Here is a 17323-nt window from a genome sequence, read left to right as displayed (position 1 = left end):
GTACCTTGATGAGGAGGATCCACGTGCATTATGGGTCGCTTTGGCTGATCGTTTCGATCACCAAAAGGACATATTCTTGCCTGAAGCAAGACACGACTGGCAGCACTTGCGCTTCCAAGACTTTAAGTCTGTGAATGAATATAATTATGAAGTTTGTCGAATCCGATCACTTCTCAAGTTTTGCAATGAAACTTTGACTGAAGAGGATCTCCTGGAGAAAACCTACCCGACCTTCTCTGCTTCTAATATTGTCCTGCAGCAACAATATAGAGCTCAGAAGTTCACTAAGTTCTCGGATTTGATCTCTGTTTTACTTCTTGCTGAAAAGCAGAACCAGCTGTTGATGAAGAATCATCAAGCTCGACCTACTGGGGCTACTGTTGTGCCTGAATCACATTATAGCACTAATCAGCACCCAAAACGCCAAAAGAGGCGTGGTAAGGGCGGCCAGAAGCCATCCCACCAAGGTCAACAGAGTCAAGGCTCATCCAAGGGAGGAAACAAAGCCCAGAAGCGCCCAAACCTTGCTCCTAAGGCCCCGAACTTCAAGAATAAGGGCAAAGCACTTGCCACAATGAATGACGATATGTGCTATCGTTGTGGTTCAAAGGACCATTGGTCCCGTATTTTCCGTGCTCCCAAGAAGGTTGTAGATGAATATCATTCTCGTCGTAAGAAGTTTAAATCAAACTTCATGCAAGTGGACGAACCGGAGACTACAAAGATGGAGGTTTCTGACTTTCAGGAGGATATCACTCCTATGGAAGATTAGAATCTTAGACATAGACTTTTTTTTAGTTGAAATAAGACAATTGGGGCCGAATTCCACATAGTCGCCGCACCCCACCTTGTTTTTTGGTTGATTTTGAACAATTTTCCTTCATGTTTTGGATTATTAGTTGGCGATTTATTTTGGATATTCAGTTTTAATCCTTGAATAAATGAAATTATTTTGAATTGATACTTGTTTTAATAAACTTTTATGCATGTGACCAATTCAAATTAATTTTTCATTCTAGGTATGACTATTGGGAAAGTTAGTTGTCTGGCAGATAGTTCAATCACGCATACTGTTTTGCGTGAACGCATCTATTTCACTAACTTCGTACCTAAGAATGCACTTCTGACAACCCTCTCAGGCCCATCCAACCTGATAGAAGGATACGGTAAGGCACGTATAATGTTGTCCAATGGTACAATCTTGACCATTGCTGAGGCACTATATTCTCCACGTTCCGGAAGAACGTTACTAAGTTTCAAGGACATTAGAGATAACAATTACCACGCTGAAACCCACGTAGAAAACGGAGTTGAATTTCTGTGCGTAACTTCCTACGAATATGGCCAGAAGCGTATTCTAGAAAAGATGGAGCGTAACCCGAGTGGTCTGTATACTACGACCATACGCCCTATCGAATGCCACTATGTGGCCGGCCCTACCACAGGGACCGCGCATGAAATTACACTTTGGCATGATCGTTTGGGACATCCTGGACGAATAGCGATGCGCCGTATCCTCAAAACTTCACACGAGCATCCATTAACCCGAAGCTTAGGTTCGATCCATGAAATCGCATGTCAAACATGTTCTATGGGAAAGCTTATTACTAAGCCTTCTTATGACAAGATTCGTTCGAATCCTCCCATTTTTCTACAACGGATTCAGGGGGACATTTGTGGACCGATTCAACCTCCATGTGGACCATTTAGATATTTTATGGTTTTGGTTGACGCTTCTACACGTTGGTCACACGTGTGCTTGTTGTCCATAAGGAACGCTGCATTCTCCAAACTGTTGGCTCAGGCTATCAAGCTTAGGGCTCACCACTCTGATTATCCGATCAAATCTATTCGATTGGATAATGCTGGAGAATTCACATCTAAAACTTTTGATGACTATTGCATGTCGGTTGGGGTTGAAGTTGAACATCCTATACCCCATGTTCACACCCAGAATGGCCTGGTAGAGGCTTTCATTAAGCGTTTACAAATGATTGCTCGATCATTGGTCATACGTACCAAGCTCCCGATCGCTGCTTGGGGCCATTTAATATTGCACGCAGCAAAGTTGGTCCGCCTAAGGCCTGTTGCGACACAACCATTTAGTGCCCTTCAGTTGGTCACCGGATGCGAACCCAACATATCCATCTGCGCGTTTTTGGTTGTGCGATCTATGTGCCGATTCCGCCGCCCTTACGTACAAAAATGGGGCCTCAGCGAAGGATGGGAATCTATGTCGGATATGATTCTCCTTCGATTATTCGTTAATTAGAACCTTTGACAGGCGATCTGTTTACCGCTCGTTTCGCGGATTGTCACTTCTATGAGACAGTCTTCCCGCCGTTAGGGGGAGATAAGAACATCAACGTTCCGAATGAACGATGCGAATTATCGTGGACGACTCCCACTTTGTCTCATTTAGATCCCCGCACCGCTCAGTCTGAAGCTGAAGTGCAGCGCATATTAGATCTCCAGAGCATAGCTCAGAGCATGCCAGATGCTTTCACCGATCTAGTGCGCGTGACAAGATCACATATTCCAGCTGCGAATACGCCTACAAAGATAGATGTACCAAATGTACGACGGACTACCCCTCCTGGAAGCCCAGGACGCCAATTCTGGTGATCCACGTACATTAACGGCTAGCCAATCATCTGCCCCTACACAAAAGCGTGGCAGACCTCTTGGTTCAAAGGATTCACACCCCCGGAAGAAGAAAACCACGGCACAAGGTCCTGAAGAGCCTACCGTGAATCCGACTATCGCTTACTCATTTTACCCAACTCATGAGGAAATTTTAGATTATGGAAGCGTCATTGAAGAGACGAATCCTCCTCCCGAGAATCGTGAGATTTCGGTCTATTATGCTAGCTTAGATGATGTGTGGCGTAGAAATGAGATGATTGTCGACGATGCATTAGCATTTGCAGTAGCTACTGAGATCATGTTGAGCGATGACATTGAACCGCGTTCCGTTGATGAATGTCGACGTAGAGCTGATTAGTCAAACTGGAAACAAGCAATCCAAGTCGAACTTGATTCACTTGCGAAACGTAAGGTGTTTGGACATGTAGTTCCTAGTCTTCCACATGTGAAGCCCGTTGGCTACAAGTGGGTTTTCGTTCGGAAGCGTAATGAGAAGAACGAAATTGTACGTTACAAAGCTCATCTTGTAGCACAAGGTTTCTCACAACGCCCCGGGATTGATTATGACGAAACTTACTCACCCGTTATGGATGTGATTACTTTTCGATACCTTATCAGTTTGGTAGTTTCTGAAAAACTGGATATGCAGCTGATAGACGTAGTAACCGCGTATCTCTATGGGGATCTTGATACGGAAATTTATATGAAAGTTCCCGAAGGACTTACATTGACTGGTTCAAATATTTCCAAACCCCGGAACACGCTCTCAATTCGGCTGAGGCGTTCACTATACGGTTTGAAACAATCCGGAAGAATGTGGTATAACCGTCTGAGTGAGTATTTGACTAGTCAGGGATATGTGAACAACGAATTATGCCCTTGTGTGTTCATTAAGAAGTCACATTCTGGATTTACGATTGTTGCAGTATATGTCGATGACATGAATCTCATCGGAACTCCTGAAGAGCTCGCGATAACTGCTTCGCACCTGAAGTCGGAATTTGAGATGAAAGATCTAGGAAAGACTCGATACTGTCTCGGTCTCGAGATAAAGCATTGTTCGGATGGAATCTTAGTACATCAATCGAACTACACCCAGAAGGTGTTGCGTCGTTTTAATGAGGATAAAGCGAAGTCTTCGAGTACTTCTATGGTCGTTCGTACGCTAGATGCAAAGCGAGATCCCTTCCGTCCGAAGGAGGATGATGAAGAGATTTTGGAGCCTGAAGTTCCTTATCTAAGTGCGATAGGCGCTTTATTGTACTTAGCTCAATGCACTAGACCCGACATCTCCTTCGCTGTTAATCTTTTGGCAAGATATAGCAATGCACCAACACGCAGACATTGGACTGGCGTGAAAGACATCTTCCGTTACCTTAAGGGTACTACGGATTTGGGCTTATTCTATCCCTACGAATCCTCGAGTGATGCCGTACCCTATGCTCATCGGGTTGATTCTCGCCTTGTTGGTTATGCCGACGCTGGATACTTATCTGATCCGCACAAGGCGCGTTCTCAAACGGGTTATGTCTTTACCGTTGGAGGCACCGCAATATCTTGGAGGTCAACTAAACAGACCTTAGTTGCCACTTGGTCTAACCATGCTGAAATTCTCGCCTTACATGAAGCAACTCAGGAATGCTTTTGGTTAAGAGCAGTAATAGGCCATATTCGAAGCTCCTGTGATCTTCATCCCGCCGTTAATGCCCCGACGACGATTTTTGAAGACAACGCAGCTTGCATCGAACAGCTCAAGAAGGGTTACATCAAAGGAGACAACACCAAGCATATTGCGCCGAAGTTCTTCTTTACACATCAACAACAAGAGCATCAGAAGATTGAAGTCACGCAAATCCGATCACAAGATAATCTGGCCGACCTCTTCACCAAATCACTACCGAAGGCAACGTTTCAGAAGCTTGTTCATGGAATTGGTATGCGTAAACTTTCTGAGTTGTAACTTTGCTATTTCTCTTTAGAATTATGTCAAACTCAGGGGGAGTATCTTCTAGATACTTGCTTGATCTTAATGTACTCTTTTTCCCTACGATTAGGAGCATTTTTCCTACTGGGTTTTTGCTACCTAACTAGGTTTTAACGAGGCACCCACCTTGGGCTAGTCATATCCCTGATGACGTCCTGTAGACGTTTCTTTTGACTTTGCATTTCTCACGCATTTTTCCTTAGACTATGGATTTTGTCCCTACTTGGGTTTTTGCCATAGCCTTAGGGTTTTTTTTAGTGAGACTTACTACTTATACAAGTTCCTACCTTATTGAGAATAAGCGTTGTTCCTTGGAATCAGTGCCGACGAGTCGACTTCCTCAACTTCTGCATGATGCTAAATCTACCTTAAGTATTTGCACACTCAAGGGGGGGTGTTGTAAACATTCCTAGAATAAGTATGATTGTGTAAATCCTAGATTAGATTTGATTCTAGTTATCCTTTCCTATTACAACTTGTATTACTTGGAGGAGAAGGAATATCTTCTCTCCCTTTACTACTATAAATAAAGGCACAATGTAGGAGGAATAACAACACACACATTCCCCTACAATTCTACAAACACACATCTCTCTTCTCTCTCCCACTGCCGCCGGCCCTCTCTATTTTGTTAGATAAAAATAGACCACAACAAAAACAACATTCTTCTTGCTCGATTCTCCTTTTCCCCAATATTATTTCTATTAAAAACCAACTATTTAGATAAAATTTAAAGTTAAAACTTGTGATCTCTAAATTTCAAGGGTTATTTATTTATTTATTTTCTACACGAGGAATTTCTAGGGGCAGGCGTGGGTTGGTTTTGGGCCAAAACCGAAACCAAACCAACCTAGTTGGTTGGGCCAAAATTGCAAACTGAAACCAATCAAGCTGGGTCTAAAACCGATCAGATCGGTTAACCAACAGTAGCAGATTGGTTTGGATCAGTTTTCGGTTTGTGTGAAGACGAAAATACATAACAAATTTCTCTCCTAAAAGATACAGAATGTAGCACCAATGAGTAATTGCTCATAAAAGAACAAATGAAGCAGCTCAAGGAGAGCACCAAAGCAATAGATGCTGCCTTCTCCAAATGGTGCCCCATGTTCTTCTCCAAAGAGACTCTTAAACTAATCATGTTTTGTTTTCATGTGGTGAAAACAAGGTAACTCATAAACAACTAACCATTTATAGGGAAATTTTTTGAAATGTCATATGAACTAGTTCATATTTTTCAATTTGTCATATAAACTAAAATTTTAAGCAATTTGTCATACCAACTTTACAAAATCATCAATTTTGTCATCTCACTCCAACTCCGTTAAGTTTTCCATCCAATATATGTCATGTGCCTCGCACACGACTTGTGTTAAGGGTTATTTAGGTCATTTTAACATCTTTTCACAAGTTTTTTTTACCTTTCTTTAATACAAACACTTAATTTTTTTTTACTTTTATTTAGCACATATGCATTTACAACTAGTTTATATGAGAAATGGACAAAATGCATACAAGTTCATATGACATTTCAAAAAAAAATCCCCATTTATATTACTACACATTAATTAAGATTAAAAAATAAAATAAAATATATATGGGTCAGTTGGGCAACCACACCCTAAGAATTTTAAGAATACCTTATTTCTACCAGGAAAAACAGAAATATCTTATGTACTTACCTATACAATATCATTGCAAGTTGTAAGAATACAATCAAGCCGACTATAAAATCTCAAACTTGAGAAGCTGTCTGTCACGGTCTGAGTAAGAACAATCTAAAATCTAAATGCTGTTGCTCTCAGTTACTTTGACTGAAAGAATAAATAGCATCTGCTGTCTATGAAATTAATTCTCTTCGGTCTCTACTCAAATCCAATTGAAATTTCATTAATAATTGTTAGTATCACCTAATCATCCTGCCTCACAAATGACGGAAAATGCAGGACCTCCTACGATCAAATCTAAACATCGTCAGGTAGTAACTCCACCAGGAACGCAGCCTCGGGTGTTCCACCCGTCGTCCTCAATCGCTACAAGCAGATCACCTATAAAGATAATTAGAAACCTGCAACAAGAGAAACATTACACATGAGTATCCAGAGCATATGCCCTCCCCCTTTTATGATGAGATGGATAAAGCAAAACCAAAAGCTTTGAGATATAGAAAAACAGAACTTGGTTATGGGAATAGGCCCAACTGGGTAGTACTCTAAAATGGAGATGGGAATGCTAAAAAATGATATCTTGATACAAGATAAACAAAAAGTAACCACCGTAAGCAAAATCACTTTTGCTTAACTGAAGTCCTTGCACAAGCGTTAAATGCTCACCCTAGCACTCAACCAAACCAGAGATGTGATCGTGGGTTTGGGTGTGGGTGCGTCTGAAGAGAGAGAAATGTGATTGTGGGTGCTGGTGTGTCTCTGAAGAGAGCGACAGTTGAAAAATAAAAAAGTAAGCCATCATAAAGTGCACAGAACAAACATATAGAGATCTTGTAGCAAGAAAAAGACATTCTTTTCTATTTTGTACCACTTCGGCCTCTTTTGTTGGTTCATTTGCTCTTTGTGATGGTTCTTGATATATGGCACCACTGCCACAACTTCACCACACAGGAAAGTAACTCGCCTCACAATATTCCTCTTCACCTAACTGAAAAATCTCGAGTGGAGGATCCTGACACCCATCTGTTCTCACAACTCTGCCTTTAATAATATCAATGAAGTACCTCAACTAATAAGAATGCCTTCATGTAGAAAGAACAGATAACACACTGAAGTACCCATCTTCCAATAATGCCAAAAGTGTTCAATTGCATGTGATCTGCAAATCGTAGGTAGATAATTGGTAAGCATATCACAAACTTTGAACTACCAACGACAAATATTTTCACTACTCCGTTAACTCAAAAGTCAAAACTTCATCTTAACGACCTTTTTCATTTTCATACTAAACATAAACTTTACTTAAAAAATAAGTTGTAAGAAACCATAAGATAGATAAGGGGCCCATCAGTAACTAACCAACCTCAAAACCCAAACAGATTATAACCTCAAGTACAAACCCCTCCCAAAAAAAAGGAATAATAAGAAATAAAAGTTGCACTAGAAGGGACACCATTTAAAATCTTTGACACAGAAGAAGCTCAAAATTTAATACCAAAGAACTGGTCAATGCTTGGAGGTTAATGTTCATTATTATTATATTTTCTAAAAAAAGCCAATTCTTTACAAGAATCGCCAAGGGTTAAGCATACTGTTGACATATTAACTATTAGAGTGAAGGAAACTGAACCAATCACAATTTAATACCATATAAGCCCAAATTGACAAGAGACATAGATATTCGTTGTACGGATGCTATTGCATCAACACAACCGGCACAATTTATTTAGCCAAAGTTTGACAAGATACCTCACTTAAAGGTGGGACAGAGTTGGGTACTTCCTCAGAACAATCAACGGTACCATCAATTTGAACTTCAGCCAATTGGGGGACATCAGTTTTCACATCTTCCAAATGGGGGCAGACAGGAGGGTTCCCTTCACGACACATGTGGCACTTAAATCCAATAAGCTTACCAATGTTCTCTGAATTCAGTCCAAAAGCCTCACCGTGAAACCACACTGCATGGTACAAAAGGTAATGAAGGATATGTTAAAATATCTAAATTGAAGAGGAATTGGTAACAACCTGTGGAGATTAATAGCATTATGACATACTAAATCAGAGCAGAATAATTCAGCTAAAACTTGCTGAATTAACGATAATGACATAAAAAGAGTTGCATTTAAAACTACAGTTGCATTACTAGTCATTTACCTCCACAGATTTCACAAGAAATATAATTTAAAGAAGATGTATATCTTGCTTCACAACAAAGGTGGCATTTGGGTTGATCAAGAATGGTCGACGCACATTCTGAATGCACAAGGAGTTTCTTATCCCAAAAAAGCGTAACACGTTCATCACTTGGCTTTCTAGACAATAGCAGACCATTAAGCCAGTAACTGTGATAGACTTGCGTTCTCTTCTTCTGCCAAGTAACTGTATTTGGTTCCTTATAAGTGCCCTTATTGGATTTGCCTTTTTTCCCTTTCTTGCATTTGCTAAGTTTTTTATTTTGCACTGGTAAGCTTTTAGTTTTTCTAGGAGAACGACGTAGAGGTACAATTGCTGGAACTGTTTTGCTATTTTTCAATCTTACTTGTCGTCCTCCAGCCAAAGCTTTTTTTTTGTTTTTCAAACGCATTGATCTGCGACCTGTTTGAGAATTTGTACATTTTTGTGACTGTACTTTCCCTCCTTTCGGTTTACATTTCTGTGGCTTTACTATCGCTCCTTTTGTTTCAACTTTCCTTCTTTTTGTGTCAATCTTAGGATGCAATCCATTCTGGCATCGGTGGCATGTATATTTACACCGAGCAACCACTGCCCCAGCAGACTTTCTGGCATGCCTTTTGTGGTAAAATCCTGAAATTTATACAATAATAATCAGATACTAATGCTAAGACAACAAATGAAATCTGTATCAAGCATAAAGTTGTAGGGGCACCAATTATTCATTAGAAAGTAACAAAAAGAACATGCTGTGTGTCAATAGGTAATGCTACCTCCTAATGGGTCTAACTTGTATATACATTGTACACCAAAAGTCAAAATGAAAAATAACGGAAAGAAAAGATAGTACCACTTCAATATAGTTGCCAAAATGCAATGGAAAGAATGCGGAATGAACTGTCCCACAGAAAAACAGCTCTAACAATAAAATTCAGAACATTAACAGGAGCGTGATTGTCAACCAAATAAGGTTGCCCTAGGGTCATAAATAGTTCCCATCAATGGTACATAATACATAGTTACTTTCAAGCATGAAATATAACTACAGGGTTCAGTGTAGAAGCCTGAAGCAGGGCCAAGAGGAAAGCAAAAGACCACTAACGGAGACTTAAAAGACTGGGATATAAGGCATTCATTTGTGAGGTTAATGAGTTGATAAAATAAATAAAAGCTTCAAGACTTCACAAAATATTGATACTACGTGTTCCGCCAGCAATGTTTCAAAACCGCATACCAAAGGGAAAGGGAAAAAAACCAAGAGAGAGAGAGAGAGAGAGAGAGGAGAAGGAGGAAACCCACACCTTTGCAATACTGGCAGCTCACAGCTTCCCTGTTATATTAAAATAATATACAAGATAATCAGTAAAAACGTAAATAATACAACATTTAACACGTAGCATGACAATATCATCTCAAGAATTGGTCCCTTAACAGGACTAGGAATACACAAGAGATGCCCATCTTTTCATATCATAGAACTTAATCCTCAAACATCACAGCTATTGATGTTCCCAATCCCTCCTAATTTTTCCTTTACAGGAACCTCAATGTTTTGACAGATGAACATAAGTGAAAGGCTTACCAAATGCCATTCGTTTAATGTCCATTTCTATCCAATATCAGGAGTAATATTTCTGAAACTGACTTAAAAAAGCAACAATTCCAGAACAAGGATTTCCTCAGTTTACTTTTATCGAAAGAAAACAAGCTACTATGGGAAGTATAAGCAATGACAAGCACAAAAAAATACGAGATGGCAATTACATGCAGAAGAACAAATTTTTGTTACCTTTTCAGGACATCTTTGTTGCAGTGTGCACATTTATAATACTCAGATCTTTCAGCTTTCGAAAACAAATACATAAATCCCTTTTCTTCCCGGGGCCTCTTTGTTACTCTGGCAACCTCAAGAACTTTCCCAGATTTCACATCAGTAGACTTTCGGGCAATCCTTCTCTCTTCAAAATTTTTCAAAAGATGCAAGGGAAGATATGATTCATCCAGCCAATACTTTTTCTTCTCACTGGACAGTTCTTCAACCAGAGAACCCCATCTCTTCACAATGTCAGGGATAGCTCTTCTCTTACCAAAATCAAGAAGATACTTAACCACCCCCCCTTCAGAGCACTTCCTGCGGACAATAACTTTCTTGAACAACTTGATTGATTTTCTCGACTCTTTGTCCAACGTCGGCAGAGGGTGTGAATTCTCAATATCATCCCATTTAATGTTTGAATCAAGCTCTCTAACCTGAAACAATAACAAATTTTAGGGACCCAAATTTCTAGGCGGTAACTATTCAAGACCGTGAATTATAATGGTGACCAAAAAAATGTTAAAATCACAGTTTTGAGACCAATCAACAAAAGAGAAAAACAATTCATGTAGGACAGAGATCCAGAGTCACTCCGGCCTTGGCATCACACCAAAGGTGTAATGGAATCACTCCAATACAGAAATTAGAAAAATTCCGGCATCACAACGGCCTTCAGCTTCATACTTAAGGTGCATTGGAATCACTCTGATGTTGTGCTTCACACACAAGCAGGAAACCCAAAATTTCTTTCACTAATAATCTTATTTCAAAAGCTTACAAAGTAGCCCCTTTTATAGGCTAATTGGTAGGGTGCATTTTTGCTCACCACCCTCAAGTAGTGATAATGCTCACCACCATATTTATCACCGTTGGATGAGTTCAAATTTTGAGATTTGGGTCTATCTACTACACAGATCTCGAAATTTAAACTCGTTTAACGGTGATAAATAGGATGGTGAGCATAAACATCTCTTAAGGGTGGTGAGCAAAAATATTCCCCTAATTGGTACATGAATCTGGAAAGGTCCGCATTACTATCCTAAGGAATTCTAAAGACTAATTTATGACACCTAATGTAGAGAATGAATCCCACATTCATGGGAGGAGGGACCTTGCATGGACTTATAACTAAGTTGGGCTACTCCACATAATGCCAATTGGTTTTATGGTGAAACCTCAACTTTCTTCACCTCATACGTTAAAACTGTAACATAGTGAGACTCAAAACAATTAACTTGCAGATTACATGCATAAATTGCATTTATTACATAGGAAAGTACAAAGACTAATTTATTGAAGTTTGAACTTGGCTGCCGCATCAGCTATTATTTATACCACAGCAAGCAAGAAGCCAGTAAAACATCTGAACATCACCATTTAAATGAAAAAGGTATGGACAATACCTGTAAAGCAAGCTGTTCTGCACTAGTTGAGGCCTCAACAGCAGCTCGCCAGGCAATAGATTTGCTTCTCTTAGCATATTCTGAATTCTCAGGATATAAAATACCCAGTATCTTTGTACACCCAGCTGCAGAATATACAACTTCGAATGAATTCAGAATAATTATTCAGTTGATTTAACTGTAAAAGAACTCCACAATGTAAAATTACACATAATAAATAGTAAACAATTAGCAGACCTTGTCTGGCACCCTTGGAAGTCAAGGAACGAGGCAAAACCTTCCAACTGAAAACCTGACGAGAAAGCCTACCACCCCTCCACCAAAACATTCCCAATCCACTGGCAGCATTTAAAGAGGGGTTGGACTCACTATCTGAACACTTGAGCCTTCTTCTGCTACGTAATGAAGTCACAACATGAGAAGCTGAGCCCACGGTATTAACAGAATCTACATGTTTCAACCAGTCTGCTGAAAGTGCACGATGACGCAGATTTGCCTCCAACTGTATCATGTGTATCCACCAATGTTAAGAGATGAAATCAAAGAATAAAATCAAGATAGCCAAGCAAGTCATGGTAATACAAAAGACTCTTTGCAATAAATCAATGAGATACATTACAATAAATACACACACGTAAAAGAAATGATTTTATATGAACACGGTGCAGGCAAAGATTTCCAAATGATGGCTAAAGAGCATTTTGATAAAAAACCAGAAAAAGCAGAGCATAATTAAAACAAAAGGTTGACAAGAACACCAGCTTAAAGTTTTAGCATACGTAAACTAACCAACTCTATACAACAGACAGATTATAAATAAATAAAATCCTTACCATAAGAAGTAAATATTTAATGGAGGCAATGCTAGATGCCTGAATAAGGGTTTTACGCCACAGTTCTACGTGAAGTGGATTCAACCATGGGCCCAACAGAAGTCCCTGCAGACGATCATGAATAGATAGGATTTGACAGCTGACATCATTAAGATGACCTTTCCCACTCTTTTTCAATTGAAGGCCAACTCTATCACTATAAGAAGCATCCTGAATAGACCCCATACTCATGATAAACAAGCAATCCTTGTCATCAGCAGGAGCTTTGCAAGAAAAGCACCAACCACATTTCTCCTTCTGTGCACCTGTATTTAGGTTCTCAATATTTGGCCAGAAAAATTTGGACGATTTTTTTAAAATGGTCTTCATCTGTGCTGATATTATTTCCTCTTCTGTTATTATTTTATCTTCTTTAATTTTTTCTGATGACTTACGCGCCAACTCCTCGGCAACAGATGAAGCAATTTGGCCAAAACTGTAATAGTTCATATAACCAAATCTACAATACACTTCTGAAGTGCCCCCTTTTCTAGCGGTTATTGAAGACAAAGCATTGCCAAGATCCATATTATGTTTATTGATTCCCCTTCTAACATGTAAGCTAGTAGATGGTGAAGAAGAGTCTTCAGGCTGAGGTTTTTTCACAAAGTCAGGTCTATCTAAATCGCACGGCATGACTGACCTTTCCACTTGCATGGTTTCAGCTGGCACTTCAGAAGTTATATTTGGCATTGTTGTCACAGTCACTGAATTTTCTTGCAGTTTTTTATCTTCATCAGTCTCATTCTTAGCAGCACATGTTTCTGAAAATGCCAAAGGGTCCAGGGGCATCGAGTAACCAATGTTGCCATCTGCTCCTTCAAAACTAACAGGAATGTCCCAGTGCTTGCAGATTGCCACTAATATCCCACCATAGAAAAAACCTGAAGACCTTAGCACTTCAATAACTTTATTCAGATCATTTCTGTCATAATAGTTGAATGTGGACTCACGATCAAAAGAATCTGATCTGCAAGAGCAACAGCCATAACAGATGAAGCCAAACACATACCAAATATGATGAGAAGTGGAACATAACCTAGAGAAATAAATACAACATTTTAAATATACATTTAATCAACAAATTATTATCTCAATAAAAAAAAATTGAACATATCAATGCGCATAAGAAACTGAGAATAGCTCAATCACTAAAGGCCCATTTGGTTTTTATTTTATTTTCCTTTATCATTTTTTTATGCTAAAATATAGGCAAAGTATGTAGAAGAGAGGAGGAATAAAAAGGGGTGGAGGAACGGTATGCATGTGGAATGGCGCACAAAATGAAAACTAAAAACCAAGAATTGAAAACAATTTGAAGATGTTGAGATACCGGAAGGAAAGATTAAGGAATGATAAATAGACAACTTGTGCAGGGGAGGAATCAAAGGAGAACAGATTACCTATGCTAATTGACTAGGCAAAATGGAAATAGAACTGATTGGTCTAACAAATAATTATTTAAGATTTAAGACCTTGTTCGGTTAGATATCCGGGTATGATGCATCTTAAAATGATTGCTTATTACAAATTCACTTTGATATGAATATGGGACAACCAACATACTTCATGCTTCTTGATAGGTTTTTTAATATATATCAATGTAACTCAGCATAAGATTAATGTTTGTTTCTCATGAATAATGATTTTAAGCAAGATGCTTGTGTAGGCCAAAATTAAGAGCAAATTGACCTATGAATAACAAAACTAGTCATCTTTGCAATTTAAAAGAGTAACACCAGCAGTGATATAATACAAAGCCATGTAAAGATTAAAAAAGACAAACTTACACCAACAGGTACCCACAACTTTTAAAATATAGCCGGCCACAAGGATCAATCCCTAATATCTCTGCACCTCGGAGTGACTTCTGCAAATTCATCCAATGTCTATGCCGGTCAATCAAACACTCAGGGCAGTACCAGTCACCCTCCGGCAAAAGATCATTAGAAACTCCAACACATTTTGAATGATATGCAGCAGGACAACCATCACAGCATATTAAATTTCCATCCATCTTACAGAGGCAGCATTCATCACTATTCCAGTCGTTGGTGTCATCATCAACCTCATCATTCAAATTCGAGGTACCAGCGACCTCCACTGGAGCCTTCCTTTTCTTGCCAACCTCATAGTTCAAATTCCGGTCATTCACCATGTCAGGCTCAGCTGCCAAAGACCTTCTATTAATCTCTGACCTTACGGCTTCCACTTCTATCAAATCATCACAAAGACACCGCAGTATTTCAACTTTTACAGAAGCAGGTTGTGTGTAGTAGTCAATTTTGTATAGCTTGAAGCAACTGAGATCAAAACCCGGTTTTAGTCCCGAACCATGGATCAAGAAATACTCCACCATAAAAATTGGCCACGTAATCAAGTCAAGAAAATCCCAATTGAGACTCCTACATCGAAGATTAACACAAAATGTTCAAAATCAATAAAGGAAGTTTCAAGTAACCCAAGGGGTGACATCAGATTAATATAGTAAAAGGAGGGCAAAGAATATACCTCAGACAATTAGAAGCAGATTCGTCACCTTCATTTGCGAGCCACTCCAAGTGTTTTCTCAGTGTTTGTAAAATAGAAACATGAACATGATCGAATAACAAGCTAGGAGTCTTGCACGTTAGTGCGGCCACAAAATCCTCCAACTTGAAGGGACTCAGAAATAATAGAGTGCTAAATGATCTTAAACAAGCATAAATAGAAAAAAGGTCAAGTACGGGAATTCCATCTAGATTTAAATGTTGTGATGAAGGAGGTAATTCCAGAGACTGAGGAAGAACACTAGGCTTTTCAGTCTCTTCACAACCAGAAATCACTGGTTTTTCCTCTGTTATTGCACCCACTGCAGAAGAGGACAATGGATCACTGACAGAAACATGAGTTAGAGCAGAACCTCTACGAGCACTTCTCCTCAAAACTGTCTCTGTAGTCGTAGATTTCAAATTATCCAGTAGTTTTCTCCTCTTTCTACGGCTACTTTTTTTAATGCATGGACTTCCTGAATCGCCTAGGTTTCCATGAATCATTGGAGTGCGAGCCTCAGAGAGACTATCTTTTACCAGAACTTCCACCAATCCACTATCTTTAATGCAGCCAGTGTCAAAAATCCCAACCGAATTATCAGCTTTCAAATCTCCACTGGAACAACAATTTTTATCATCAAGTCGTTCACCAGCTGCACAGTCAATAGGGTCATCAACGTTCCTCATGGGAACATCTTCATTAATATCAATATACACTTCCTTACACATCCCATTAGAATTACCATCTTCGGTAATCTTTTCTTCACCATCTCCACTCCTCTCTTTTTCTAGACTTCCTTCAATCATCTCAAACTTGGGATTAACCTTGAATTTTTCTTCACAGTCACATTCTGTATCCTTAAACTCCTCATTAACTTCTAAATTGAGATCAAAATCGCAGCCCCTCTTCTGGGTTCCATGGGTAACCAAAGTTGAACCTCCCAAACTACTATCCCCATTCCGATTCTCAACAAAGTCGTCATTTGCATCCAAATTCAAATCAATACAATCTCTTTTCTCCACAACCCCCTCCATGCCAACATTTGAATCAACATTCAAGTCACATCCATCATTCAAATTCAAATTAAACCCAGCATTCAAATCAATCCCATTTTTCAAATTACCTACTCGATTCACATCCCCATTAGTAATCAACCCAGTTCCCTGTTCTAGGGTCTTATCCACTACATTACTAGAATCAACATTTTCATTCAAATTCCCACTAACCGCCACATTTTCCCTCAAATTCCCTCCAAACCTCTGTTCAAGTTCCAATTTTCCCTCAGACCCATCACTCAAATTACAATTTTCATTCAAATCCCCATCAAACCCAGAAGCATTTCCAAGAGCAGCATTACCTCGAATTTCTCGCTTCCTTTCAATACGCCGCCGTTTTTTGGGCTTCCGGCCCGGTTTGGCGGCGGCCTCCACGAGGTCAACCTCAGCACCGCAACCAAGGAGCAGAGAGACCTCATCGAAGCTCAACTCCTCAGTATTTCCATCTTCATAGATGACCTCGAACAACCCAGATGTGGCGGCGTACGATTTCACAGTTCCGGTGAAAAAACCGTGGCCTTTGAGCTCCTTCTTCACACTTCTTCCCACGAACTCCATTTCCTGTGATCCGCAGCCCGAACCCGGTCCAGAAATAGGAAGAAGACCCTTTGCTTTTCTCTCTTTCTCTCTCTAACTGCCTTTGTCCTTTGGGTCGGACAGAGAGAGAAGGGAGAGGGAAATTTGGTAATTTTCTCTCTCTAGAAATGCCTTCAACGTGCATAGAGATAGAGGGAGACAAAATGGATTTGGGTTCCTTTCTTCCCCCTCTCTCTAAAACTGCTTGACTCTGACTACAATTTCCAAAGAGCAGAGAGAGAGAGGAGAGAGAAAGTAAGCGCAACTACTCTCTATCTCTCTCTAGAAAAATAAGGTTGGTGAGAAACATCGGAAATTCGTCTTCTTATTTTCAGGGTGGCATTTCCCCTTTTTTTTTTTTTTTTTTTCTTTTTTGATTGGGAATTCTTAAGAATATAAAAGATTAAAACAAAAAAGTAGATGCCTTGCTCTAAAGTTTACTGTGCAATATAGTTTTAATCATGTTTGGAGACTGATTTGATGCTCTTGGTTTCGTAAAAGTTATTTATTCGAGGTTTCCACTTTATAATCTTTTTATCATTAAGTTAGAATTAAAGATGGAGATGAATGATTGAGATGGAAAATGAAGAATTAAGTCGA

General features: G+C 39.4%; 1 protein-coding gene across 1 annotated transcript; it reads right to left on the bottom strand.

The window, feature by feature from the left end:
- Window positions 1-6195: 6195 nt before the first annotated feature.
- LOC126589562 (DDT domain-containing protein PTM-like) lies at window positions 6196-17047 on the bottom strand. The gene is made up of 11 exons (XM_050254888.1): window positions 15072-17047; window positions 14351-14965; window positions 12522-13530; window positions 11926-12190; window positions 11689-11813; window positions 10259-10719; window positions 9771-9799; window positions 8452-9102; window positions 8044-8255; window positions 7163-7453; window positions 6196-6695 (listed from the first exon to the last, which is right to left on the bottom strand). The coding sequence occupies exons 1-10, from the start codon at window positions 16703-16705 to the stop codon at window positions 7439-7441; spliced, it is 5016 nt and encodes a 1671-aa protein (XP_050110845.1). The 5' UTR covers window positions 16706-17047; the 3' UTR covers window positions 6196-6695; window positions 7163-7438.
- Window positions 17048-17323: the final 276 nt, after the last annotated feature.

Source organism: Malus sylvestris, chromosome 11 (genome assembly GCF_916048215.2).
Source record: "Malus sylvestris chromosome 11, drMalSylv7.2, whole genome shotgun sequence".
NCBI lineage: Eukaryota > Viridiplantae > Streptophyta > Magnoliopsida > Rosales > Rosaceae > Malus > Malus sylvestris.
The sequence above is the reverse complement of the archived record's forward strand: the minus strand, read 5'-3'. Positions and strand labels throughout refer to the sequence as shown.

Coding starts and splice junctions, on each gene's coding strand:
- LOC126589562 (XM_050254888.1), bottom strand. CDS start 16,705: ATGGAGTTCGTGGGAAGAAGTGTGAAGAAGGAGCTCAAAGGCCACGGT. Junction 12,191..12,521: donor TTAAATATTTACTTCTTATG/GTAAGGATTTTA, acceptor CACATGATACAG/TTGGAGGCAAATCTGCGTCA. Junction 9,103..9,770: donor GAGCTGCCAGTATTGCAAAG/GTGTGGGTTTCC, acceptor TATAAATTTCAG/GATTTTACCACAAAAGGCAT.